This window comes from Salmo salar, chromosome ssa05 (assembly GCF_905237065.1).
Source record: "Salmo salar chromosome ssa05, Ssal_v3.1, whole genome shotgun sequence".
In the NCBI taxonomy this organism is placed as follows: domain Eukaryota; kingdom Metazoa; phylum Chordata; class Actinopteri; order Salmoniformes; family Salmonidae; genus Salmo; species Salmo salar.
Genome location: NC_059446.1, coordinates 52,053,328 through 52,080,703, shown reverse-complemented (window position 1 = coordinate 52,080,703; position 27,376 = coordinate 52,053,328). Strand labels below are relative to the sequence as shown.

The window sequence follows — 27,376 nt, the reverse complement described above, 5'->3', positions numbered from 1 at the left end:
TCAATACCTTGATGGAATAGGCCTAGGTCTACGAGCATGTCAAATCAAATCTTATTGGTCACATACACGTGTTTAGTAGATGTTATTGCAGGTATAGAGAAGTGTGTGTGTGTGTGTGTGTGTGTGTGTGTGTGTGTGTGTGTGTGTGTGTGTGTGTGTGTGTGTGTGTGTGTGTGTGTGTGTGTGTGTGTGTGTGTGAAACCTGTGTGTGTGTGAAACCTGTGTGTGTGTTTGAGTCTCTCTGTGTGTGAGAGAGGCTGGTGTGTTGCTGGTTTGTTGCTGGTTTGAAAGATGTAAATGCACCTAAACCAACAATTGAATGAGGCAGAGTTTAGCTGTTGTGATTGACGGCTGTGACCTCGCCTTAATTTAACGTAATTTTGAGCAATTTAAAAACAAAGTGTTCAAAGATGACTGACCAGTCTAAGGTACCCATGTTTTTTTAGGCAATTGTAAAACTACCCCCCATTTTCCCATTTATAATAATAAACACATTGAACTAATACACTCTTCACTCATTAAATGGGCGCGTTGACAGCCAAGTGAGTCCTATTTATTTAACTGATAAAGTTGGTGAAAAGGTTTTCATAAGAACTATCAATAACATTGTAAAACGAAAACTGACCACGACACAGGACAACCATTACTTTCGCTGGTTATGTTCATTCATCTCCACTTACTATATTTAGCCAATAAGGCTGTCCCCGAATCACCATTTTTTGATTTGAATCAGATTTGTCATTTAGAAACTAATATTCAACTCTTCTGCAAATGATGTAAAAAACACCAACAACAACACTATGACTGATCAAAACTCTTATGGCTTCGTCCTGTCCCTCTGCAGCAGACATATTTGGGGGCTTTCTTGGCACTCTGGTATGTTTATAGACTTGCGCCCGTGGCTCCTGCTCCATAATAAAACAAGGGAACGGTGGGGTAAATTAAGCCAAAGGGGTACGTTGAGCCGCCCTTGTTTCTAGGAAACCATACACAAAAATGAATAATTTTACCAAAGATTTAGGAAGAAGTCATCATTTCATGGAGTCTGTGAAGGAAGAAACCACATGGGAAAAAGTGGTAAGCAAGTTAGGTCAAAAAAACAAACAGATTTTCACCATGTCAAATGAATTTCTTGTGTTAGAGGTTTCATGATGCTTATGTCTAAACCAAAGTAGATCATTTTAAGATTGTTCTATACATCAGTTGGGAGTCTCTATACGCTTCAGAATGAGGTCCTAAACCTAGCATGAAAGTGTGTCCTTGTAGCTGAGTGGGCTAATATAGGCAAAATGCTTGCCTTGGGGTAAGTTGAGCCAAAGTCCATGGGGTAAATTGAGCCACCGGTTGAGCCAATGGAAAATTGAGCAAATTGAAGCGTTTTCTTCCCAGGTGTAATGCAAGGAATTATCACTTGGATATGAGGTAACAAAGTGTTTTTTTTTAGGCGCTAAGTCTGTGTTAATAGATGCTTAAAATGAATAAAAGACAGAAAAGTGATTGTGTTGAATTGTGTTTGGGAAATGACATAGACATGGGTTTAAAAAGAGGTCATATTTCATTCAGTACAGAAATTTGTAGGCGGCTTAATTTACCCTGTCCCGCGGCTTACCCGGGGTAAGTTGTGCCAATAGATTTTTTTGGGACAAGCTTTGTTTTCAAAACTGTAATGTTTGTGTGAATTCTGATTTATTTCCAGGGATACACATCAGCCTCAAATATATGTCGATATCTTTCTTAGAAAGAATACTATATTTCCCTTGACTGAATGATGCTGAATGTAAAAAATGGCTCAACTTACCCCACTCTCCCCTACTCAAATCAGCTACATGTGATTAGAATCAGAGTAAAACTGATCAAATCCTAATTCTCAGCCCTAGTAGCCAAGCCAATATCACATACAGTACACACAACACCAAGGAGAGAGGGAACAAATAATGAATTAGCCTAGCTAACATTAGGTATTATACTGCATGATGGTTCAACAAAGACATGTATGAGGTGTGTCCACAACCACACTCTACTGTAGTGCTGCTCAGGTACAGGCAGCTTGTCTGTGCCAGAGGCCGAGGGTGGCAGAGCGGGCATCTGGCTTGGCAGCACCAGGTTCTGGGCTCACAGCCGCTTCCCAGTATGCCGTGCGGTGCGGCCATATTGCCCGGTCGCTGTGGACTGGGACGGACTTAAAGAGAAAATCCCTGGTCATCCCTGCCGCGTCTGTTCTGTCGGACTCACTAAACTCACAAATGCTTTGTTTGTAAATTATGTCTGAGTGTTCCCGTGCCTGTCCGCAAATTTTAAAAACAAGAAAATCATTCTGTCTGGTTTGCTTAATATAAGGAATTTGAAATTAAGTATATTTTAGCAATTACATTTACTTTTGATACTTAAGTATATTTAAAACCAAATACTTTTTTAAAAACTTTTACTCAAGTAGGATTTTACTGGGTAACTTTCACTTTTACTTGAGTCATTTTCTATTAAGGTATCTTTACTTTTACTCAAGTATGAGTATGAGTACTTTTTCCACCACTGTGTACACGGCTGCATCCTGAAAAGCTGAGGTCCTCGTATGCAACAACTCTTCCAGTGATGTAATCATCCCGAATGTTGTGATCAGTCAGACAGACTAGTTGGCCTAACTACCAGCAGCAGTTTAGTCTAGGTCTAAACTAGTTGTATTGGTATTGGTAATGGTCTTCAGCTAGTACCCAGTCACAATAGCTTGTCTTTGTGGAATGAGACCGCTGGTCTGTATTCATAAAGCGTCTCAGAGTAGGAGTGTGGCTCTAGGATCAGTTTACCTTTTAAATCATAATGAGTAAGACTACATGGACAGGGGGGGGATCTGATCCTAGATCAGCACTCATAATCTGAAAGACTTTATGAATATGGGCCTTGTTCCAATATCCACACTAGCACTTAGTATGAAGCAATGTAGAGTGTTGGGCCAGTAACACAAAGGTCGCTGTTTCGAATCCCTGAGCCGGCGAGGTGGAAAAATCTGTCGTTCTGCCCTTGAGCAAGACAATTGACCCCAAACAACAACTGCTCCCCGGGCGCCGGTGACGTAGACATCGATTAGACATTTCGGTTGAATGCATTCAGTTGTACAACTGACTAGGTATCCCCCTTTCCCCTAGTATAGACATTTGAACAGACCAGTAGTCTTTCTGCCAGACCTCCCAATCCATCTCCCAAGCCTCTAACTTTCAGTCTAGGAATGATGTCATCAACTAGCTTTGGAACACAAAGTGGCGTTACTCAAACCACGAGAGAAGAGAATGTGCTCAGCTCAGCCGCCGTCTAATTTATGACAGGAGCACAAGTGGAAGAGCTAGCATTGTGTGGCTAATTGACGAGAGGTCAGAGTACCCTTACCGCGACTCCCTGCAACTCCACGTGGGCTACTTGTTTCTGCCTTTCTCAATTGAAACATCAGACTGTCACTGCAAGGAATGGATGTTGCCAGGCCTCACTAATGAACCAATGAATCAATGAATTAGCTAAGCAGCGATTCAATTAATGCGAGCTGAACGGAGGGGCAGGAGCCGTGGACATATCCTGGAGAAGGTGATTAGCGCCGAAACAGATACAGACACACGAACCAGTCGCGGCTGCCAATATCAGTTATGACAAGTTTCTCCAACTTCGGATGTTTTCCTCGTTTGTTAGCGCGGTAATGGATTTATCATCACTTCCTGATTTTTGTATTGATGTTAAGATGTTTATTTTTTTTTCTCATTCCGGTCCTCCCACACGGGCACATAGGAGGTACATATGAGCATGTGGTACCTGTGTTCAAGCTGGTTAACCTTAGTGAGAGACAGTGGATAAGATCTCTAACACAGCGTTCATCATGCGTGTGACTCTTCACTTACTGTACGGTACATGGTGGGCGGATTGATTCAGCTCGGTGGTCAGGTTTGCGTTGCCGGGTGTGCATGTGTGTGTATAGTGGGCTCAATACTCAGTGTGTGTGTGTGTGTGTGTGTGTGTGTAGGGTTGCGAGAAAGAGCATAATGTGTGGGTTGAGGAGGTCCAAGAATAGACATGTCATAATCAACTTTGCGGCGGTGGTTTGTTCGGCCCGAGTATCAAATCATCTCCCCAAGTTTTGTTTTCCGAATCCAAAAACCCCTGAGCCCGAAATGGTTCGAGAGAGAGAAAGAACGAGAGGGTCTCCTTGATTATGTGACATCCTCCGGAAGGCCTCTGGAGTTGTTTCCTCCATTACTTAGGGAGGAAAAAAGCCTTCTCACTATTGAGACTGTCACTCTCAATTTGGGCTAACGGTAAGCATGCACAGGCCTCCTGGATATTCTCCCCAACCAGAGGGCCCCCACCCCCCACTCTGCCCTTCCCGCCACCGATCGCCGTGGTGACAGTTTGATTAGATCATCAATCGTGGCTGTTAACAGCGGTTTTCCTGAGCACCTGGGCAGGCAGGTCACACCTGGCTCTCAGCTACCGCTGTCCCCCTGACCCAACACTGCGTGTGCGTGTGTACTAGTGCACCTTTCTCTTTCTGTGTCTCTCTGTGTGTGTGTTTCTCATTTCCATTGGCACAGGGGGATTTGAAATGACCCACACGGTGCACTGCAGGATTTTATTGAGTGAATGTATATCTGACTGTGTTTGCTGCTGTTTCAGCTCAATACAAATGAGAAGTTATTAGACTTAGCTTGTTATTTTCTCCTGATATTGTTTTGTTGGGCTCTGGAGGTCAAGGTAGTAATCAATTCTATAATTGTATTACACTGGGTTTGAGAGATTGTTTTTTGGGGGAGGGAGTTGTGTGTGTGTGTGTGTGTGTGTGTGTGTGTGTGTGTGTGTGTGTGTGTGTGTGTATGTAAAGGACCCTGTCTTTCAAAGATAATTCGTAAAAATCCAAATCATTTCACAGATGTTCATTGTACATGGTTTAAACACTGTTTCTCATGCTTGTTCAGTGAACCGTAAACAATTAAAAAACATGCACCTGTGGAACGGTCGTTAAGACACTAACAGCTTACAGGCGGTAGGCAATTAAGGTCACAGTTATGAAAACTTAGGACACTAAAGAGGCCTTTCTACTGACTCTGAAAAACACCAAAAGAAAGATGCCCAGGGTCCCTGCTCATCTGCATGAACGTGCCTTAGGCATGCTGCAAGGAGGCATGAGGACTGCAGATGTGGCCAGGGCAATAAATTGCAATGTCCGTACTATGAGACGCCTAAGACAGCGCTACAGGGAGACAGGACAGTCAGCTGATCGTCCTCGCAGTGGGGGTGGTGTGTCAGAGCATCATCAGACTGAGCTTGTTGTCATTGCAGGCAATTTCAACGCTGTGCGTTACAGGGAAGACATCCTCCTCACTCATGTGGTACCCTTCCTGCAGCTCATCCTGACATGACCCTCCAGCATGACAATACCACCAGCCATACTGCTCGATCTGTGCGTGATTTCCTGCAAGACAGGAATGTCAGTGTTCTGCCATGGCCCGGATCTCAATCCCATTGAGCACGTCTGGGACCTGTTGGATCGGAGGGTGAGGGCTAGGGCCATTCCTCGCAGAAATGTCTGGGAACTTGCAGGTGCCTTGATGGAAGAGTGGGGTAACATCTCACGGCAAGAACTGGCAAATTTGGTGAAGTCCATTAGGAGGAGATGCACTGCAGTACTTAATGCAGCTGGTGGCCACACCAGATACCGACTGTTACTTTTGATTTTGACCCCCCTCTTGGTTCAGGGTTTACATTAGTTCCATTTATGTTAGTGACATTGTTGTGAAACTTGTTCAGTTTATGTCTCAGTTGCTGAATCTTATGTTCATACAAATATTTACTCATGTTAAGTTTGCTGAAAATAAACGCAGTTGACAGTGAGAGGACATTTCTTTTTTTGCTGAGTTCATGTGTGTGTCTTTGTACCCATGTGTAAATTAGTGGAGAATTGTTATTGTGTGTGTGTGTGTGTGTCTTTGTATTCATGTGCAAATTAGTGGAGAATTTTGTGTGTGTGTGTGTGTGTGTGTGTGTGTGTGTGTGTGTGTGTGTGTGTGTGTGTGTGTGTGTGTGTGTGTGTGTGTGTGTGTGTGTGTGTGTGTGTGTGTGTGTGTGTGTGTGTGTGTGTGTGTGTGTGTGTGTGTGTGTGTGTGTGTGTGTGTGTGTGTGTGTGTGTGTGTGTGTGTGTGTGTACAGTTCCCTGTAGCTCAGTTGGTAGAGCATGGTGTTTGCAACACCAGGGTTGTGGGTTCGATTCCCACGGGGGGCCAGCACAGGAAAAAAAAAAAAATGTATGCATTCACTACTGTAAGTCGCTCTGGATAAGAGCGTCTGCTAAATGACTAAAAATGTAAAAAAAAAAAAAATGTAAAAAATGTGCGAGTGTTTGTGTGCGTGTTTGTGTGTGTCTCTGTGTGCCTGCCCAGTGTCTCACTCTCAACAGTGCATTGTTCACTGTCCTACAGATGCATAGAGATACTATATGTGACAGCAGGCTGTTGCTCTATGTCGAACAACACACAGATACTTAGAGCGATGCATTACACACACACACATCCAGGTACTTCCTCCCTCTATTTTCTTTTGCTGTGAAGCCAAATCCCTCATCTTCTCGCTAAAGCACTGCAAATTTCGAATGGGACAAAGTGTATGTCTCGTTCCAATTCCTCAGGTATTACATGATTAAATAAATGTCCCGGGTCTTTTCACAAAGCTTTTTTATGGCGAGGTGGCCACTCCCCCTCACACACCTCTCCCTCCCTCCCTCCCTCCCTCCCTCCCTCCCTCCCTCCCTCCCTCCCTCCCTCCCTCCCTCCCCTCCCTCCCTCCCTCCCCCCCTCCCTCCCTCCCTCCCTCCCTCCCTCCCTCCCTCCCTCCCTCCCTCCCTCCCTCCCTCCCTCCCTCCCTCCCTCCCTCCCTCCCTCCCTCCCTCCCTCCCTCCCTCCCTCCCTCCCTCCCTCCACACACACACACACACACACACACACACACACACACACACACACACACACACACACTGCCTACTTCTCACAGATGCAGAGGGTGCTCGTAATTGCGTTTGGGAGTCGTGGTTGAGGAACTAAAGTTATGAATTCGCGTGGACCATCCATTACTCGGTCTTTAGTGTGCGCAGCCGTCTCTTAGTATACCGACTCTGTCGTACTGCTAGAACAGTAACAATATGATGGCGGTAAGTGAACTAGCTTGTGTGTCACATGATGTAAGGTCTTTAGCTGTAAGCTAGATGCAGTGTGCAAAACTGGTTGAAATAATGATGTATCATTACAACAAGAAACTGGTTGGAATGCCGCCATTACATAAAGCTGGTTGAAATGACGTCATTTATGAAAGACTGGTTGAAAATACGTCATTACAGCAAGGAACCGGTCAAAATGGTGTCATGAGGTCATTTTAGCTAGGTATCTGCCCGTTGGGAAAATCTGGGGATTATGGTCCAGTATTCTTTCTCATATGAAGGTCATTGATCATTCTCAGAGAAGTGGTTTTGTATGTATGTATGGTTCTGTCTCTCTGTCTCTGTCTCTCTCTGTCTCTCTGTCTCTCTCTCTCTCTCTCTCTCTGTCTCTCTGTCTCTCTGTCTCTCTCTCTCTCTGTCTCTCTCTCTCTGTCTCTCTGTCTCTCTGTCTCTCTGTCTCTCTGTCTCTCTGTCTCTCTGTCTCTCTCTCTGTCTCTCTGTCTCTCTGTCTCTCTGTCTCTCTGTCTCTCTGTCTCTCTGTCTCTCTGTCTCTCTGTCTCTGTTCTCTCTCTGTCTCTCTGTCTCTCTGTCTCTCTGTCTCTCTGTCTCTGCGAAGAAAAAGCACCAACAAAAACAAGACAGAAAAAAGCAATTACCTCCCTATTCCTGGACATTGCAGTAAACATGGCTAATTGTTCCCTTCATTGTGTTGCTGCCCAGCTGAGTGGTGTGGCAGCGGAGAGGGCCACACAGAGAGAGAGAGGGAAAGAGAGGGAGAAAGGGAGAGAGAGAGCAGGGCTTTTGTTGTGATTATTAATGGGCGTATCACATGAACCTGCTCTAATAAACTCAACAATGGCCCAAAATCACCTGACTGATGAGTAGGACGTGGTAGCGGCAGACTCAAGCGGATGGCCAGGCCTGGCCCCGGTAACGGAGACCGTTATAGCCACCGTACCACCACCACCGCACCCTCCCTCCTGACCAAGATTAATGAAACTTCCATTGCTTTTAATTAGCACAGCTGTGGTCATCAATTATAACCCCCATTCTACCCCCCCCCTTCCCCCTCCCCCCTCCCCCCAAATACAAATATTGTTATATTTGGGGGGAAACTCTTGATTTATATTATTGTGGTAGCCGGCGGAGTGAGATAAATGGCCCCCCATCATGGCCGTTCGCAGGGAGATGAAGAGGGGGAGGAGATGGGGGGGAGGAGGGAGGGTAATAAGATCAGCTGCAGGAGGAGAGCATCGTATCATACTGTACAGTGGAGGACATTGTCATCTGAGATGGAGGGAGAGTGAGAGCCGACTCTGATGCGGTGGAGTATATACACTGAGGTGTACAAAACATTAGGAACACCCGCTCTTTCCAATGATTTATTTCTTTCTTTTATTTAACCTTTATTTAACTAGGCAAGTCAGTTAAGAACAAATTGTTATTTACAATGACGTCCTGCCAAAAGGCAAAATGCCTCCTGCGGGGATGGGGGCTGGGATTAAAAATAAATTCTATAAAAATATAGGACAAAACACATCACGAAAAGAGAGACAACACTACACGAAGAGAGACGTAAGACAACAACATGACAACACAGCATGGTAGCAACACAACATGACAACACAGCATGGTAGCAACACAACATGACAACACAGCATGGTAGCAACACAACATGACAACACAGCATGGTAGCAACACAACATGACAACAACATGGTAGCAACACAACATGACAACAACATGGTAGCAACACAACATGACAACAACATGGTAGCAACACAACATGACAACACAGCATGGTAGCAACACAACATGACAACAACATGGTAGCAACACAACATGACAACACAGCATGGTAGCAACACAACATGACAACAACATGGTAGAAACACAACATGACAACACAGCATGGTAGCAACACAACATGACAACAACATGGTAGCAACACAACATGACAACAACATGGTAGCAACACAACATGACAACACAGCATGGTAGCAACACAACATGACAACAACATGGTAGCAACACAACATGACAACAACATGGTAGCAACACAACATGACAACACAGCATGGTAGCAACACAACATGACAACAACATGGTAGCAACACAACATGACAACAACATGGTAGCAACACAACATGACAACAACATGGTAGCAACAAAACATGACAACAACATGGTAGCAACGCAACATGGCAGCAGCACAAAATAGGGTACAAACATTGTTGGGCACAGACAACAGCACAAAGGGCAAGAAGGTAGAGACAACAATACATCACACACAAAGCAGCCACAACTGTCAGTAAGAGTGTCCATGACATAGACTGACCAGGTGAAAGATAAGATCCATTATTGATGTCACCTGTTAAATCCAGAGGAGACAGGTTAAAGAAGGATTTTTAAGCCTTGAGACAATTGAGACATGGATTGTGGATGTGTGCCATTCAGAGGGTGAATGGAGAAGACAAAATATTGAAGTGCTTTTGAACGAGGTATAGTAGTAGGTGCCAGGCGCACCGGTTTGACTGTGTCAAGAACTGCAACGCTGCTGCGTTTTTCACTCTCAACAGTTTCCCATGTGTATCAAGAATGGTCACCAGGCAAAGGACATCCAGCCAATTTGACACAACTGTGTGAAGCATTGGAGTCAACATGGGCCAGCGTCCCTGTGGAACGCTTTCTACACATTGCAGAGGCCATGCCCCGACGGATTGAGGCCGTTCTGAGGGCAAAAAGGGGGGTGCAACTCCATATTAGGAAAGTGTTCCTAATGATTTGTCCACTCGGTGTAGAAGTGTGTATGTGTTTCACCAGTGTCTTACATCAAAAGTGGCTTGAGTGTACACTACTTTGAGTGTTAGCTACGACGCAAAACGATTTGTGTAATCATTTGCCCAGATCATCAACTACAATGCCAAGTGAAATCATCAGTAGCATTGGCCAACGTTGCACCACATATAAAGCAACGCAATTGATCTTATCTAAGCCCTCATTGGGCTAGTTAGCTGGATGATTGATTGACATATACAGAGGTCCTTATCTGCTCAGCATCAACTTTTGTGTTCCCCGTCTCCCTGCGCAGTGTGCTGTGCATCCTCCTCAGTCCTATCCATCCCTTGATCCCTTGCCAGTTCAGTAAAAACCCTAAAACAGTCCCACACCCTGGGAACGACTGAAGCTGCCGGCTCCCTGGCTTTCTGTCTCTCAGCGTGTGTCCCAAATCACAACCTATTCCTACGGCACTACTTTTGACCAGAGCTGTGCATTGGCCCTGGTCAAAATTAGTGCACTATATAGGGAGTAGGGTGCCGTTTGGGACATACATAGCCTTTTGTCTCGGGTGTTGTGCTGCCCTGGTATGTGGCGCTTAGCTTAGCACAACTGGCCTGTCCCTGTGTTAATGAATGGAAACGCAGCCTGGTGGAGCCGTAGCATTGCTAACCCAGCCAGCTACAGGCAGAAAGAAAAACATGTGTCACCGTGTATCCACCGCACTCCCAGTTTCTATTTCAAATGAAACTTTATGACCCCTGACGTTTTTTCTTCTTCTCTCCTCTACTCCCGGCTTGCTCTTTCCACCGCCGTGTCTGTTGCTCCGATTGGAGTCAGTGAGTGTGAGGTGTTAGCACAGGGATTTGCTATGCACGTCGAGCCGTAGACAGGGAATCGAATCTCTCCACCGCCCTACTGTTCTCTCTCTGACAATGGTGCTGTGGAATGGTGGTATCTCTGTATTTCTGACTCTCTCTTTTTCAGAGTCTCAGTGAAATGTGTAGATGTGGAGGCAGGGAGATGGGCTCTGTTTTTCAACCTGTCTGTTTGTGATGAAAGTGTGTGTGTGTGTGTGTGTGTGTTGGGTTTGTTGTGAGCCACCAGCCACCATTTGCCCTCTTGACTCCAGGGTGAGATCTGGGATGGGAAGATATTTCATGAGCACACACACACACACACACACACACACACACACACACACACACACACACACACACACACACACACACACACACACACACACGAACACACAAGCCCCTACGTCCACCAACCCACAGAATGCAGCACAAAACAGAAATAATGTTTTGAATGCAATCATTGTCAGGCCCAAACAATGTCATTTATCAAGGGAGCGTTTTGGACTGTATAATAAGTTTCGCATTATTAATACCATTTTTCATCCTCTGTCAGGCCTGTCTGATTTATGGCGTGCGTGTGATCTAAGGTGATCATTGAATTGGAATTCCAGTAATAAGAGAGGGAGGAAGAGAGAGAGAGAGAGAGAGAAACAAGACCAGGTCTTTACTTCTGCGCACACACAGCCAACCCTCCCAACCCTTTTGCTGTTTTGTCACAAAGCGAATTTGCTAAACAACAGTTGGCTAGACCGACACTGGCTTCCTAATTTGAATGGGGTGGGGGGTAGAGCGAGGCCCTTGTTAATTAGATAAGGGATAAAGCTCATTATTTAAAATGATATTGAGCCAATAGTAAATATGAGTGACCCCGTTAGAGGGCTCATAATGAGCCAGGATGGGGAGGGGCCGTCGGTACAGCAGAACACAACGATTTACAGCTAGACACTCTTTGATGTATAGACTTTACCTTTTTATTAAGTGAGTGTCGTCACGGTCCCTGGCTCACTCATTTCCCTCTGTGTGTAATCAAAATCCATAGCCAGACGCCGTTGTCCCAAACCCCCCCTCCCCTCCCGTCCACCCGTCCACCCACCTCCCGGCTCATACAGCCTTCCCAGATTCCATATCCAGGAAATCTCGCCTGCTTATGCAAAACCAAGGTCTAGGCTATATGTTCAGTTGAAGAAAAAAAACCAAAAAACAAATAGAAACACAAATTCCTTTCAGATAATTCCAGTGGCAATAAAGAGAGTAGTCAATCATTTCTTTAATATTGGATCGAGGGTCTAACAGTAACAAGTCAATCTTTGTGCATTATCAGCCGCTCTCTCTCTCTCTCTCTCTCTCTCTCTCTCTCTCTCTCGTTCTATTGCATTAGCTTGTCTATCTGGGGTGTGTGATCTCTGTCATACATCATCCTCTTTGATTTCTGTTAGAGAGTGACTTTCTCTTCAGGCTGTAATCAGGTTGTGGAGTCTACCTCTGGTGAAACACTCGAACACTCTAAACAGGAAGGGAGCAGACAGGGGCATTCTTAAATGGCAGCCTATTCCCTATATAGGGCACTCCTTTTGACCAGGGCCAATATGGATCTGGTCAAAAGTAGTGCACTACGTAGGGATTAGGGTGCCATTCTGGGACACGGCCGGTGTTGCCGTGTTGTTACCGTTGTTGACTCCAGCCCACAGGACGCTCTTTATTGCTGCCTCTCCCTCTCCGTAGTATCACCAGGGGAATTTATGACAGAGTTTCACTGTATTCCTTAAAAGATAATTACATTCATCATCCATTTTCCCTTGCTTTCCTTCCACCTTTTGTGTACCTGAGAGCCACACAATCGCGGCGGGAAAACATAAATATTTAGCCGGCACTACTGCTGGCAGGTGAGCTTAATGAAATTCTAGGAGTGTAATTTGATTTACGAGCCGCTAATGTGGCCTGATATTAGAGAGAAACAGCACTGATATGGCTTCCTGGTGCTGTATTTAAGGGCTATCAGACGCCCCAATAAAGAGCGTCGTGTCTTTAAGGCTTTTGGCTGAGTTATTGTCGCCGATATTTATATCCATAGTAATTCTTCGCTGCGACGCAATTTAGTACGGGCAATATATAAATACGGAGATAATAGTTAATTTGGGTGGGGATCCTCAGATTGCAGAGGCTTTAAATACCAAAAAGTTTGGACTAGGAAGCATCTGGAGGCTTTTTAAGTGCTGCTGATGGAGGCCTCTGACCTCTTGTTGTCACACAAATCAGGAGTAGGGGGGGTTTTCTGCCTTTTTGGTGGTTGGTTACCAGCCAAGGATGCCAGCGGGTTGTATTTTCGGCACTTGATTTGTGATTTTGGGATGAAACGATTTGATTTACGGTCTGGTATTCATTAAACCCATTACAGCCATAAATGTATTGAATCTGGAAAGCCCCCCCCCACCACACGTACGTACGCATTTACCTTTCAAACATCTCGTATCAATCCTTTCTTTGTTCTTTGCTGGAACTCAAGTTGTATGGTCAGCTCTGTGCGTGTGTGTGTGCGTGTGCGCGTGCGCGTGCGTGTGTATTTCCGACCGTTGAGCTATGGCTCATAATAAAAACAGGCAATAACAGGGACACCTCACTGGGACCTGGCCTTTGCTCCTCCCCCCCCTAAGTTATGGGCTGAATAACCACGGAACAATATTAAGATAACATTTCCTGATTGTTTGTCAGGCAACGAGGCTCCTTCACCTCGCTTTCATCACGTCCACCATGTTCATTAAATTGACAATTTGTATTTGCCCTATAGCGGGATAAACGGGAGCTTATCTGTTGCCTCTATTGTTATTTATTTCATTATCTTTTCTTCCCCCTTTTGGGATTGGAGGTAAATATAAATCCGACAATAGCATCTTTGTGGTGCTGGGGTCTTGTTTGTATTGCAGCCATAGTGTGTGTGTGTGTGTGTGTGTGTGTGTGTGTGTGTGTGTGTGTGTGTGTGTGTGTGTGTGTGTGTGTGTGTGTGTGTGTGTGTGTGTGTGTGTGTGTGTGTGTGTGTGTGTGTGTGTGTGTGTGTTAGTACGCACTAGCCCTCTCTCTCTCTCTCTCAGAGGAGGCCTTGTGACATTACTCCTGAACTCTGCTCTGTACTCCGTTTTTACTGCTCTTGTGTTTCTCTATTGACGACTCAGTTAATAGTTAACATTGTACACCACTTACAAGTGTGACATTAAAATGTGGAATCCAAAGAAATCATTCGTGTGTACTCTGCCTTTTCACAAATCATTATTGTACTCAGACTCCAAGCCCCTCCCCGCTATCAAGCTGCCACACACCACAGAAACAGGAGATAGACTCCTGCTCCTAGGAGCCAACCCAGCTCGTACGAAGCTAAGGGTCGCGCCAGGCTACTTACTTACACCACCGTGGTACAGGGTGTGTCCACTTAAGGCGTTGCGGTGGTCGACATGCAGAACACACACCTAGCCACAGTGTTGGGAGGTAGATGACTGTTCATTTGAACGGTAAACCAGCTCAGTCCAGCAAACTGATTTGATTACCTTCAAAGCCCATTGACCATAAACTAGTAGAACCTTGGAAGGCACGGGCAGGGCGTGAGTGATGGTGTCTAGTCTTGCGATTGTTCAACCTGGGAACGAGCTTGTCGTCAGTTGACTTTGTGTACGCTAATGGAAAATAACGACGCCGGGGCTGTGCGCTCAGGAAACAGTAACCCAAAGGAATGTAATATCTTCTATTTAAAAATGGAAAAAACAAACACTCCCTTTAATTTGGTTTCAATTGACTCCCGCAGAAGAAATCTTCTAGACTCATGCACGCACGCACACAAACACACACAGACATACACACACGTTTTGACCCCCAGTCGGCCGTGTTTAAAGTTATCCTCAGTCTTCGACTCGTAATGTCTGGGACAGCTCAAGGCCAAATGACTTAATCTTCATTCTACTAATTTAGTCTTGATTTAAGCTGCCGGGCTGACGAAATGCGAGTGATTTAGGAGAGAGAAAGAGACTGAAAGCTAGAGAGAGAGAGAGAGAGAGAGAGAGAGAGAGAGAGAGAGAGAGAGACTGAAAGCTAGAGAGAAAGAGAGACTGACAGCTAGAGAGAGAGAGCTAGAGAGAGAGAGAGACTGAAATCTAGAGAGAAAGAGAGAGGCTGAAAGGTAGAGAGAAAGAGAGAGAGGCTGAAAACTAGAGAGAGAGGCTGAAAGCTAGAGAGAAAGAGAGAGAGAAAGAGGGAGAGAGACCGAAAGCTAGAGAGAAAGAGGGAGAGAGAAGCTAGAGAGAAAGAGAGACTGAGGAAAGACAGAGAGAAAGAGAGAGAGACTGAAAGCTAGAGAGAAAGAGAGACTGAAAGCTAGAGAGAGAGAGAGGGAGAGAGAGAGACTGAAAGCTAGAGAGAGGGAGAGGGAGACTGAAAGCTAGAGAGAAAGAGAGAGAGACTGAAAGCTAGAGAGAAAGAGAGAGAGAGAGGGAGAGAGACACTGAAAGCTAGAGAGAGAGACTGAAAGCTAGAGAGAAAGAGAGAGAGACTGAAAGCTACAGAGAAAGAGATAGAGACTGAAAGCTAGAGAGAAAGAGGCTGAAAGACAGAGAGAAAGCTAGAAAGAGAGAGAACGAGACAAACCGAGAGAGAGGGAGAGAACGAGACAAACCGAGAGAGAGAGAGAGAACGAGAAAAACAGAGAGAGAGAGAGAACAAGAGAGGCCTGCCAGATGATGATCCATTCTGACCATACTGAGTGCTGTCATGTTTCTCCCTCTAGGTAATCTTTCGCTCCCACACACACTCTATTTTGCATGTGAAAATGCTCTCCTGACAGTTGGATATCAGATGGACTCTCTCTCTTTCTCCACCCATCCCCCTTCACTAAATAAACAACAGTCTTCACTTTGAAGTTGTCTGTTTGTGTCAGTTTGGCTGGAGGGGGGAGTTGGCCTCTCTCTCTCTCCCTCTGCTCCCCTCTGAAGTGTGAGAATATGGCGGAGAGTTTTCTGGTCACCCTAACGTGAGGGAAAGGGAGGGACCTCTGGAGCGCTCTCTACGGGACTTCACAGCATCTGACTTATTTAGGGTAGCTCTGACTGGTCTGTTTTGTGCCACGTGTCCTGTTGTGCCGAATAAGTAAAATAGGGTTAGTGGAAGTACGTTTCTAACACACACACACACACACACACACACACACACACACACACACACACACACACACACACACACACACACACACAAAATCCTATCCCAGTGACCACCTTGCCACATGGGGGCGGCAATGCAGAGAGGCTTCACATTGGCTGGTCTCAGATGAGCTTTATTTGCCATCAGTGGCAGTGTATCCTGCAGATCCACACAATGTACGTGTGAGACGTATGATAATGAATGACAGTATAGGAATAAAGACGGGAGTTTACAGGGAAGAGGCCCACCTGGCTATTTGAATAAATCTGCATGGGATGCCAATCATTTAGCTGCTTCAGGATCAGAGGAAAGAGAGAAACATAGGGAGTGTGTTTGTGTGTTTGTGCGTGTGTGCGTGCGTGTGTGTGTGGACAAGAATAGTAAACAACATTTTTTTAATGGTTAGAATTAGGGTTAGGGTTAGGAGCAGGGGTTAGTTTTAAAGGTTTGGGTTCCAGAGTGGTGCAGCAGTCTAAGGCACTGCATCTCAGTGCAAGAGGCGTCACTATAGTACCTGGTTCAAATCCAGGCTGTATCACATCCGGCCGTGATTGGGAGTCCCATAGGCCGGCGCACAATTGGCCCAGCATCGTCCGGGTTTGGCCGGAGTAGGCCGTCATTGTAACTAAGAATTTGTTCTTGACTGACTTGCCTTGTTAAATAAAGGTGAAATAAACAAAATAGGGTTAGGGTTAAGATTAGGTTGTCGGATTACGTTGTCGGGTAAATGTTAGAGAAAATAGTATTTTTGAATGGGACTGACTTGTGTGTCCCCACAAGGTTAGTTGTACAATACTGTGTGTGAGTGTGTGTCAATACCAATGCAATTGCACTCCTTGTCATCATGTGTAATTGAGATCTAAGGAGCGCCTGTTAATTTGCTTCATGTGGAAACCTGATGAGCAGCAACCACAACAAAAATAAATACAACTCTAATTATATCTAACAAATAGGAGAAAGGCCTCCTGTTTCTTACCTCTCTCCCTCTCCCTCTCTGTCTACCTCTCTCTCTCTACCTCCCTCTGTCTCTGGCCTGCTTTGCATTGCTCCTGACTGTTTCGAGGTGGTAGGCTGCATGCATATGTATAGGGGCTAGACTGTGGATCGTGACGGGATCTGACACGCGGAGACAAGATCAAAGAGCTCCATCTGATCTGGTGAAAACAGACGCAATACCTCCTGTCTTCCATACAAAACCCCCACTGATCAGTCTACTGCAAGCACCATTCCTCCTCAGCCTCAGACACACACACACACACAGACAGAGAAGAGAGAGAGAGAGAGAGAGAGAGAGAGAGAAAGAGGCCCATGTCAAGGCCTAGCGCTGAAATGACGCCCGACGATAAACAATGGCCCCTTTTGAGCTCATAAAACAGGAGTGTTGTGTATAATGTTACACAATAAAAGACAGCATTTCTTTACTCATCTTATTTACCTCTCCCACGGCGGGGGGACTGGCTGTTCCAGAAATACTAGAGCGAGAGAAGGAGAAACAGACACAGACGTATATCCGTCGCCAGGATAAAGTCTTTGGCAAATCACGGTATGAGCGAATGAATGGGAGGATTTTGAATATGCCTGCGAGATTAGGCGGCCACGGTGATATAGACACCATTTTAGAATGTGTGTCTGAGTGCTTATGGTAAAAGATGTTGAAGCTGCCGCTTCGCAAGACCGGGACGATAGTGGAACGTGACAGACCCATCTGTGTGCGTGATAGATTCATCCTCCTTTGAGTGTGGATTGATATATAAGGCAAGCACCAGTTTGTGTGTGTCCCTTTCTCTCTCTCTCTCTCTTTCTCTCTCTCGCTCTCTCTCTCTCTCTCTCTCTCTCTCTCTCTTACTCCCCACTCTCTTTCTGTCCCCCACCTCTCCGTCCCTCTCCCTCTGACTCTCTCTCTCACACTCCCCGTTCTCTCTCCCTCTCCAACTCCCCCTCTCTCTCCCTTTCTCTTTCTACCCCTCCTTCCCCCCTCCCACCCATAAAGGAAAACCTATGAGTGTGAATTATTGATTTGGACACGTGCTCCACGTTGCTAGAGGTCATTATTTGTTCAGGTGAGTGTCAACATGGCGTGCTATGAAACAGATACCAGAGGCATTAAACCACACAACCAGGCCTTAAAAGACGCCCTCCTCCCTAAAATAACACGCTCTCACGAGTCTCGTTACATGACAAAACGCTCCCGAAGAATCTGCCTTCACTTGTTTATGGCGCACACATTTTTCATTCTCTGGGCCCGGCAAAATTATAGTGCCGGCCTAAAGATGAATTTGACCGCGGGGTATTTTATTGTTTTTACTAATGCGCGTTGCTTGTAGCTTAATAAAACAGCTATGAATCTGGGACTGAGCACCCAACTCTAAACTGGACGTATCTAGTCCTATGGAATGTGCCGTTGGCCTCTGTGGAGAAGAGATCTTTACAATCAACGGTGTTTCATACCATCGCACAAAGACTGGCACACAGGGTGGAGGAACAGAGGGGAAGAGAGACACAAGGGAGAGATGGTTAGTGAGAAAGGGAAACGGGGCTTGAAGAGATGGGCATGAAGAAAGATGAGGAATAACCGAGAAGAGGAGCTACAGGGATAAAGGCAGGTAGGAGGGAAAGTGCGCTCCAGCTTTTCATTTAGCCTACGGTATTCCTGCTGGCCCTGACTAAGTGGTGGGAGACCCCTGTACAGGCCAACTCTATTCTCCCCACTGGCCCGTTGTGTGTGTGTGTGTGTGTGTGTGTGTGTGTGTGTGTGTGTGTGTGTGTGTGTGTGTGTGTGTGTGTGTGTGTGTGTGTGTGTGTGTGTCTGTGTGTGTGTGTTTGGACTGTAACAGAATTTCTCCAGTCCTCTGGGCCCTGGCGCAAAGCAGAGAATAAATGGTGGAGGTGGCAGGCCCGGACAGAAAAATCAATGTCTGCTTATACAGACATGACACGCCAGGAGCCCCAGCAATCTGTGTGTGTGTGTTCTCTTACATCCTCCCTTCCCTACCTTAGAGGGTTGGGTTTCTACCTTTTACCTCAGCTTTGGGACTAAATAACTCTCTTCTTTTCTCCCTCCCTCCCTCCCTCCCTCCCTCCCTCGCAGGAAGTTTGAGTGTGATCTGTGCGACCGGTCGTTCAGTGAGAAGTGGGCTCTGAACAACCACATGAAGCTGCATACGGGTGACAAGCCCCATAAGTGTGCCTGGCCTGCCTGCCACTACGCCTTCCTCACCCTGTCTGCCATGAAAGACCACTACAGGACACACACAGGTGAGCTGCAACACCCACACACACATTGTCTACTGTGCTGCACACACACACACACACACACCTCGTGTCACCTAGACACCCACACACACACCTCGTATACACACCTGTGATGTGACGCGACCCAATCCCCTCAATAACCACTACTACATGTCACATTAATGTCTAGTGTACACACCTCATGTCACCTATACACACAAACCGATACCTTCAGTTAATTACTACATGTCCATACAGGTGAGACACATCCCACCTTCGGGATACCGACCTACGGTACATACATATACTGAGAGGAAGAATCAGTCAGAAAGGAACAAAAGTGCCTGTTTGGTGTGGCCAGACTGTTTTCCTTAGGTGTCAGTCCGTCAGTCAACCTGCTCCTTGACTCCCTTTTAAGTCAATGCCAAAATGCTAGCGGAAGTCAGGACGGCAGGCAGGGGGGCTGGTGTTGGTGTGACAGGCTGAGTGAGCGCTAGCAGGAGAACAGTCCATCCGTCACGCGGGCCCCTCTCGCGGTGGCAAGGCGCCTCCGACATAATTAGACCTTTTTATTTTCATTTGTTTCCCCGAGAACCGTCGCTCGCCGTCAGCCGGGGCCCGACCGTCACTCTGCTCCAAGCACCTAGGTGTCACTTGCTGCGACAGGGAGGGTAGGGGAAGAGAGAGGGGGAGGGAGGAGAGAGGGAGAGAAAGAGATGGGCAGACAAGCAGCGAGAAAGACGACAGAGAGAGAGAGAGAGAGACGACAAGAGAGAGACGACAGAGAGAGAAAGAGAGAGATGACTGAGAGAGAAAGAGAGAGACGACTGAGAGAGAAAGAGAGAGACGACGGGGAGTGAGAGAGAGACGACAGAGAGAGGGAGAGAGAGAGAGACGACAGAAAGAGAGAGAGACGACAGAAAGAGAGAGAGACGACAGAAAGAGAGAGAGACGACAGAAAGAGAGAGAGACGACAGAAAGAGAGAGAGACGACAGAGAGAGAAAGACAACAGAGAGAAAGACGACAGAGAGAAAAAGAGAGACGACAGAGAGAAAGAGAGAGACGACAGAGCGAAAGAGAGAGACGACGGAGAGAGAGAGAGAGACGACAGAGCGAAAGAGAGAGACGACGGAGAGAGAGAGAGACGACAGAGAGAGAAAGAAAGAGAGAGACGACAGAGAGAGAAAGAAAGAGAGAGACGACAGAGAGAGAAAGAAAGAGAGAGACGACAGAGAGAGAAAGAGAGAAACGACTGAGAGAGAAAGAGAGAGACGACGGGGAGTGAGAGAGAGACGACAGAGAGAGGGAGAGAGAGAGAGACGACAGAAAGAGAGAGAGACGACAGAAAGAGAGAGAGACGACAGAAAGAGAGACGACAGAGAGAGAGAGAGACGACAGAGAGAGAAAGAGAGAGACGACTGAGAAAGAGAGAAACGACTGAGAGAGAGAGAGAGACGACAGAGAGAAAGAGAGAGACGACGGAGAGAGAGAGAGACGACAGAGAGAGAAAGAAAGAGAGAGACGACAGAGAGAGAAAGAGAGACGACAGAGAGAGAAAGAGAGACGACAGAGAGAGAAAGAGAGACGACAGAGAGAGAAAGAGAGACGACAGAGAGAAAGAGAGAGACGACGGAGAGAGAGAGAGACGACAGAGAGAGAAAGAAAGAGAGAGACGACAGAGAGAGAAAGAGAGACGACAGAGAGAGAAAGAGAGACGACAGAGAGAGAAAGAGAGAGAGAGACGACAGAGAGAGAAAGAGAGAGACGACTGAGAGAGAGAGAAACGACTGAGAGAGGGAGAGACGAGAGAGAAAGAGAGAGACGACAGAGAGAGAGACGACAGAGAGAGACTGATTAGTGACACCCAGAAAGCTAACTCAATTTACAGCTCCATGATGCAACACTTCTATTAATGGGCAGACGGGGATGGGGGGGGCTGACAGAGGCAGACGTTGCCATATCATTGCAATCCCATTCCAGCACACTGGCGGGCTGACACACTCTAAAATATGATCGGCGTTTGTGATCTGTTTGAACGTTATAAATGGGTTCCTTCACAAGGGTAAGCTGCAATACTAATAAAATAAGTAGGAAGCTAAAAGTTGAACTAATCACTCCCGGTGACATGTGGCTGTAAGTAATTGGGGAGATCTTTGTTACGTGTCTGGGTTGTGTGTGTAGCGGGCGGGAAGAGGACAGATCAGAGCACTGATGGGGGGGGGGTGTTGAGGAAAGTAGCACGGTCCTAAGTTTGAGTGTGTGTGTGTCAGCATAGATACCCAAGATAATGTAGCGCAACAATTAAGGGGTTTGAATTGTTGGTACCTATACGCTGTTATGTGTAAAGCTGTTGTGCAAATAAGTGTTTGAGATATGCTACAGCGCGAATCGTGAAATGGAATTCTGTCTTTAAGTCGTGTATGTCCTCAGTCCAGTTGCATTTGAATATTCTCGTTGTGACGAGAGAATGAATCTCTCAACAACAAAAAAAACGCACTTGCGCTGCCACCATCTCTTTGACTGTGACTGTGACATAAGCAGTCATAGTGAGGGACTTCCTATTTTTCCTCTGTGTGTGAACACGTCCTGCTCCTGGGCCTGCAGTCATGTCTCCAACTGGATTCATTGTTCTGGGGGCTGATTTGTGTGTTTTCTATGTTAATCACTCTCCTCACACCCCCCAATGTCTGAGGAAGAGGAGGAGGATGGGGTGGGGGGGGTGTTAGGAGGAGGGGAGGTAGCGTCAGCCGCCAGGGTCATTTGTAACGGCTGATGAATGAGCGACTCAAATAAATAAATAACTCAAACATGTCCCGACCCGCCCCGGCCTTTTCCCCCGCCCCTCCGCAGAGGGACCGCCAGTGCCGTTTGCCGCGACAGGGCCACAATTGATTTCCTCATCGCCTCAGTTTGTCGCTTAATCTGGCGATATGCTGATATATCTTCGCACTTTGTCAATTAATTTCCCTGAGAAATGAGGCCCAAAATGGCCGAGCACATCAATACGGCGGGGCGGATTCTGTGTCAAAAATTAAGCGGTAAAATGAATTGCCCTCCCAACCGCAACCCTGCTAAAACATAACTAATGAGGGAGGCAATTATAGCTGCATGCAGACTCCTCTGGGGTTATTTAAAACACAGTTATAGGCATCGGGCACCCAGACACACATATATCCAATCAAATCAAATGTTATTTATCAAATGCTTCGTAAACAACAGGTGTAGCTTAAAAATGAAAATAGAGAAACAATTAATAACACGTAATAGTAAAAGGGATAATAAATACACCATGAGTAACGATAACTTGGCTATATACACGGGGTATCGGTATCGAGTCCATGTGCAAGGGTACGAGGTACTATGTACAGTACATGTAACTAGGAATAAAGTGACTAGGCAACAGGATAGATAATAAACAGTAGCAGTGTACGTGATTCAAGCACACACACACACGCTCACACACGCTCACACACACACACACACACACACACACACACACACACGCACCACACACACACACACACACACACACACACACACACACACACACACACACACACACACACACACACACACACACACACACACACACACACACACACTCACGCTCACACACACACACACGCTCACACACACACACACACAAACACGCTCACACGCACACATACACACACACACACGTGCAAATAGAGGCGGTATATTTAGACTTTTTAATAAGTCTAAATATACTTTTTAATAAGTATTTTTAATAAGTCTAAATATACTTTTTAATAAGTCTTGCAATAAGTGGATTTATTTTGTTAAGGGTAGAGGGAGTACCAGGAGAATAAGAACAAAGAATACTTTTGCAGTGATAAAATGACGCAAAGTTCTATAAGCCCACACGAGAGATGAGCTTTAACTGGCCTGTGTGTGTGTGTGTGTGTGTGTGTAATCTGGGGTGCGTTTTGTGTGTGGCTGTGCGTTTGTCTGATCTGTGTTATGTTCCGTGTGCGTCTCCGTGAGCGAGTTGTGATTGTGTGTGTGTAGGGGCCCTGTGCTCAGTATCTTTAGCCTGCTGGATCCCCTGGTGTTGACAAGGCCCCGCCCGGTCCCCCACCAACATCGTCCTCCCCCCGGCCCTCAGAGGGCTCACCGCCATCGAACGGCAGATGAAAAGCACACGGAATTTATCGCCAGCGTTTCCTCCTCAAGAATAATTGTGGCGACCGCGACTGGGCGCGGGAATCGATGGCTATGGATTTTTCCGTGGTGGGGTCTTGTAGCATGGGGCATAATGAGAGATGGAAGGGCGACGGGTGGAATCGGGGGGTGATGGGGGAAGAAGGGAAAGAGGGGCTGTTTTTCTGATAGGAACTGAGGAGGAGGCAGACCTAACGCTCCCCTAACAGTCTGCTAACGTTCCCCTAACATTCCCCCTAACATTCCCCTAATGTTGCCCTGAAGGTTTCAATGCCGACAAGGAGAAAGAGAAGAAGAAGGGCAATTTTGAAAGCCCAGAGATGTTATAATTCCAGAATGAACAAATAGGAATCCTCTTTAAGACCTGTTTAAGACTGGTGGTTTTCTCTTCTTAAGTAGCACTGCGTTAGAACACTCCTCACAGTCGACTGGCTTTAAATGGGTGTAATACGAGGCTCCTCTCTCTGTGGATTCAATAAAAGCTGTTATCCGAAGTGAAAAACACTACTTTCCCTCTGCATGAAGTTGTCGCCTCGATGCACTATCAATGCACAGTGAAAGTTCAAACTTTGGGATTGAGATGAGCAGTTACGTGATAGTGTGTGTGTGAGTGTGTGCGTGCGCTTGCGTGCGTGCGTGCGTGCTACTGTACCCACATGAAAAATGTATATTTTGTGGACATTACTGTAGTATTTACTACAGTGTTTTTTTGTGAATAAAACTGCAGAATTTACTATAGTATTCTACAGTATACCGCAACATTATATAGTAAGTACTACACATGATTGAGGGAAACTACAGTGTGTAGTATAGTATTCTACAGTATATAGTTTACTACAGAACTCTACAGTAAGTACTGTAGTATTCTATAGTCAACTGTAGTATTTTTTTTCATGTGGGCAGCTACAGCATGTGCCTTATGTCCTGGAGGCAGACAGACCAGAGCTCTGCAGACTAATCAGAGCTGTTCCCTGCTGAGGGGAGCTGGTGTAATTAGCAATGGGCAGCAACAGGTTAGCACTGAGACACAGCACCACACTAAGCCTCTGTCATATATCGCTGTATTAACACCTGTAGGTCTAAGTCCTTAGATCACAATATCTACTAAGCTAAAAAATTAGATGTTTTATCACATACACCGGATAGGTGCAGCCACAGTAGTACGGCGCCGCTGGAGCAAATTAGGGTTAAGTGCCTTGCTCATGGACACACCGACAGATTTTTCACCTCGACGGCTCGGGTATTTGAACGAGCAAACTTTTGGATAACTGGCTCAATGCTCTTACCGCTAGGCTACCTGTCGCCTAACATAGGGAATTGTTTTAAGATGGTCATAAAATGTGTAATTTAGCCATTTGATTTAGAATTTTAGGATCCCTGTAGGTATAAAAAAAAGATATACAAAAATGATTTGATAAAACGTTGAATTTGGAATTTACTGCTAAAGCCCATAGAAATGCATTGAATAACACATTTATTAGTACATGCCAAAACATACGGTCCAAAAATGCATCATAAGGAATAAGGTTTTGAAGTGTCTGTCCTATATCTGAGAGATATAAGAAAACTAAACTTTTGTTAGACCCATGTTTGGTCACATTATTCGTGGCACATTTTACCCCCTATGCGCTTTTTGCCATTTTTACAGCCCGATACTGGGTTACCTTCAGATGACTCCCTGAAGCTTGTGTGCGTCGTAGAGCAGAACTACCAACACCTTCAAAAGGAAAGTCTCCCCTTTCGATATTCGTGACATATTACTTCTAACGGTTCGGTCTGGACTGTCGGTTTTGTGAGAAGACCTCTTTGAAATGAGGACGTACGTGACAGGGGGTTCAGACAAACTGCCGTAAAGCTTGTTGATGTCGTAGAGCCAAACAACCAACACTGTTATAAACAACTGTTATACTGGGTATAGACCATCACCTGGGTCCTGTTCAGTAGAGAGGAAATATAAAAGGGGGGGGGGGGGGGGTACATTCTGAACGACATGTTTGTCGTCCGTTGCCAAACGTTTTGCATGTCATGCAAATAAATACTCCTACTGATGATCCAGTGTCCTCAGAGTCATGTTTGTGTTGCAATCAGCCTGCCTACACCCCTCTCCACCTCCTCCTGCTGTGTCTGTGCTGAGAGAGAGAGAGCGTGAACCATCAGGCTGTTAATGGCAGAGCCAGATGCAGGGGAAGAGGGAGAGAGAGGAAGCACACTTGCGTAGTAAAAAACCCGCTGGAGTGATCAGCTCAGCCCCATCTGGAAGGCATCGGCCAGAAATGAAGTTGTACAAAACCATCCCATTGATAATAAAGCTAATTTTTATGGCTCTGACAAGTATGTAATTATGTTCAGCGGTGCTTTTCAGATTTTATCACAGTCAATAAACCACACTGGCAATTTCCGTCCCATTTGACATATTTACACGGATACATTTGATTGGAGGAATTAGTTAACTGTGAGAGCCTTGATGGATACACACTAGTGTTCTGTGACTTTTCCCTCCGCTTTCATCTGCTAATGAACACACCCTCTCTCTCTCTCTCCCCCCCTCTCTCCCCCCTCTCTCTCCCCCCCTCTCTCTCTCCCCCCTCTCTCTCCCCCCCTCTCTCTCCCACCCTCTCTCTCTCCCCCTCTCTCTCCCCCCTCTCTCTCTCTCTCCCTCTCTGTGTTGATGATGTTGTCCCTACTCCTTCTTCCTCTGTTGACTCTGTAATGTTCGCTAACCCCTCATTCCCGCCCCCTACAGGAGAGAAGTCCTTCCTGTGTGATCTCTGTGGTTTTGCGGGTGGCACGCGACACGCCCTCACCAAACATCGCCGCCAACACACAGGTGAGCCGCACGGCCCTAGAGCTGCACACATCCAGCGTGTGACACACACACACACACACACACACACACACACACACACACACACACACACACACACACACAGGCACAGGCACACGCACACACAGGCACACGCACACACACACACACACACACACACACACACACACACACACACACACAGGCACAGGCACACACACACACAGGCACACGCACACAGTCATCATTGCTGCTACTATTTATTATTATTCATCTAAGTTGCTCAACCATGTCACTATTATTTCTGACACACACACACACACACACACACACACACACACACACACACAGTCTGACATGTTTGGTGTCAGTGATAGACATGTGTAGCAGTATGGATGACTGAATCTGAGATTTTTAATTTAGGTTATCATTTCACCATGTCATTCTATCGCTTAGGAAAATTGCATTTTTCAGATATGCCGTCAATAACAAGTGCTTTTTGGATATTGGGAAAGTGAAACAAATCCTGTTAACCATTCGTCTGGCAGGCGCCCAAGGATCAAGCATCCCGTTATAAATATTCATTTAGATATTCATATTTTTATTTTTTTGCTGTCGCATTTTGACAGTCATTTACATTTACCCAATGCTTTTACTTTTTGTCCTCTCTTGTCCCCTGTTGTCAAGTGTCAATTCCAATAAATACACCTCGACAACCTATTGTCGGACACACTGTCCAGACTACAGGTGTCATCAGTGAGTGTCTCTTTTTTTCCAGATCAGACCTGGGTTCAAATAAGATTTGAAGTCCTTGAAATGCTTTAGATGACTGGATCTCAACTGGTTTTGCCTCGGGACCCAAATTTAACCAGGTTGTGTCAGTCGCGACCCAATATTTGCGTCGCAGAAAATAATAGTCAAAATACAATCTGTAAAAAAATTGTATGCTATGTTGTTAGTAAATGTAGCAATTAGATGACAAGGGAACAACATTCCCCGTTTTTTCATTGACAATAATAACAATTCTCCCATATTCTTGATGAAGAATGTTAATAAATTCACTGGTTTGAGAGCACAAAATCAACCCAAAAATAACACTGCTGATAGCCCTATGTTGAAAATACTGTGATTGAAAAACATTTCAGAAAAACATTTCAGAGATTCAAT

The 27,376-nt window shown here is 45.9% G+C and overlaps 1 protein-coding gene across 2 annotated transcripts in view; it reads left to right on the top strand.

The window, feature by feature from the left end:
* The window catches only part of LOC106605077 (zinc finger protein 407), a 158,443-nt gene that overhangs the window by 69,975 nt on the left and 61,092 nt on the right, over positions 1–27,376 (top strand). For both annotated transcript variants that reach the window (XM_014200354.2, XM_014200355.2), the window contains exons 5-6: positions 19,081–19,247; positions 26,150–26,233. In XM_014200354.2, the coding sequence (XP_014055829.1) occupies positions 19,081–19,247; positions 26,150–26,233 (251 nt within the window). The remainder of the gene's footprint in view (positions 1–19,080; positions 19,248–26,149; positions 26,234–27,376) is intronic.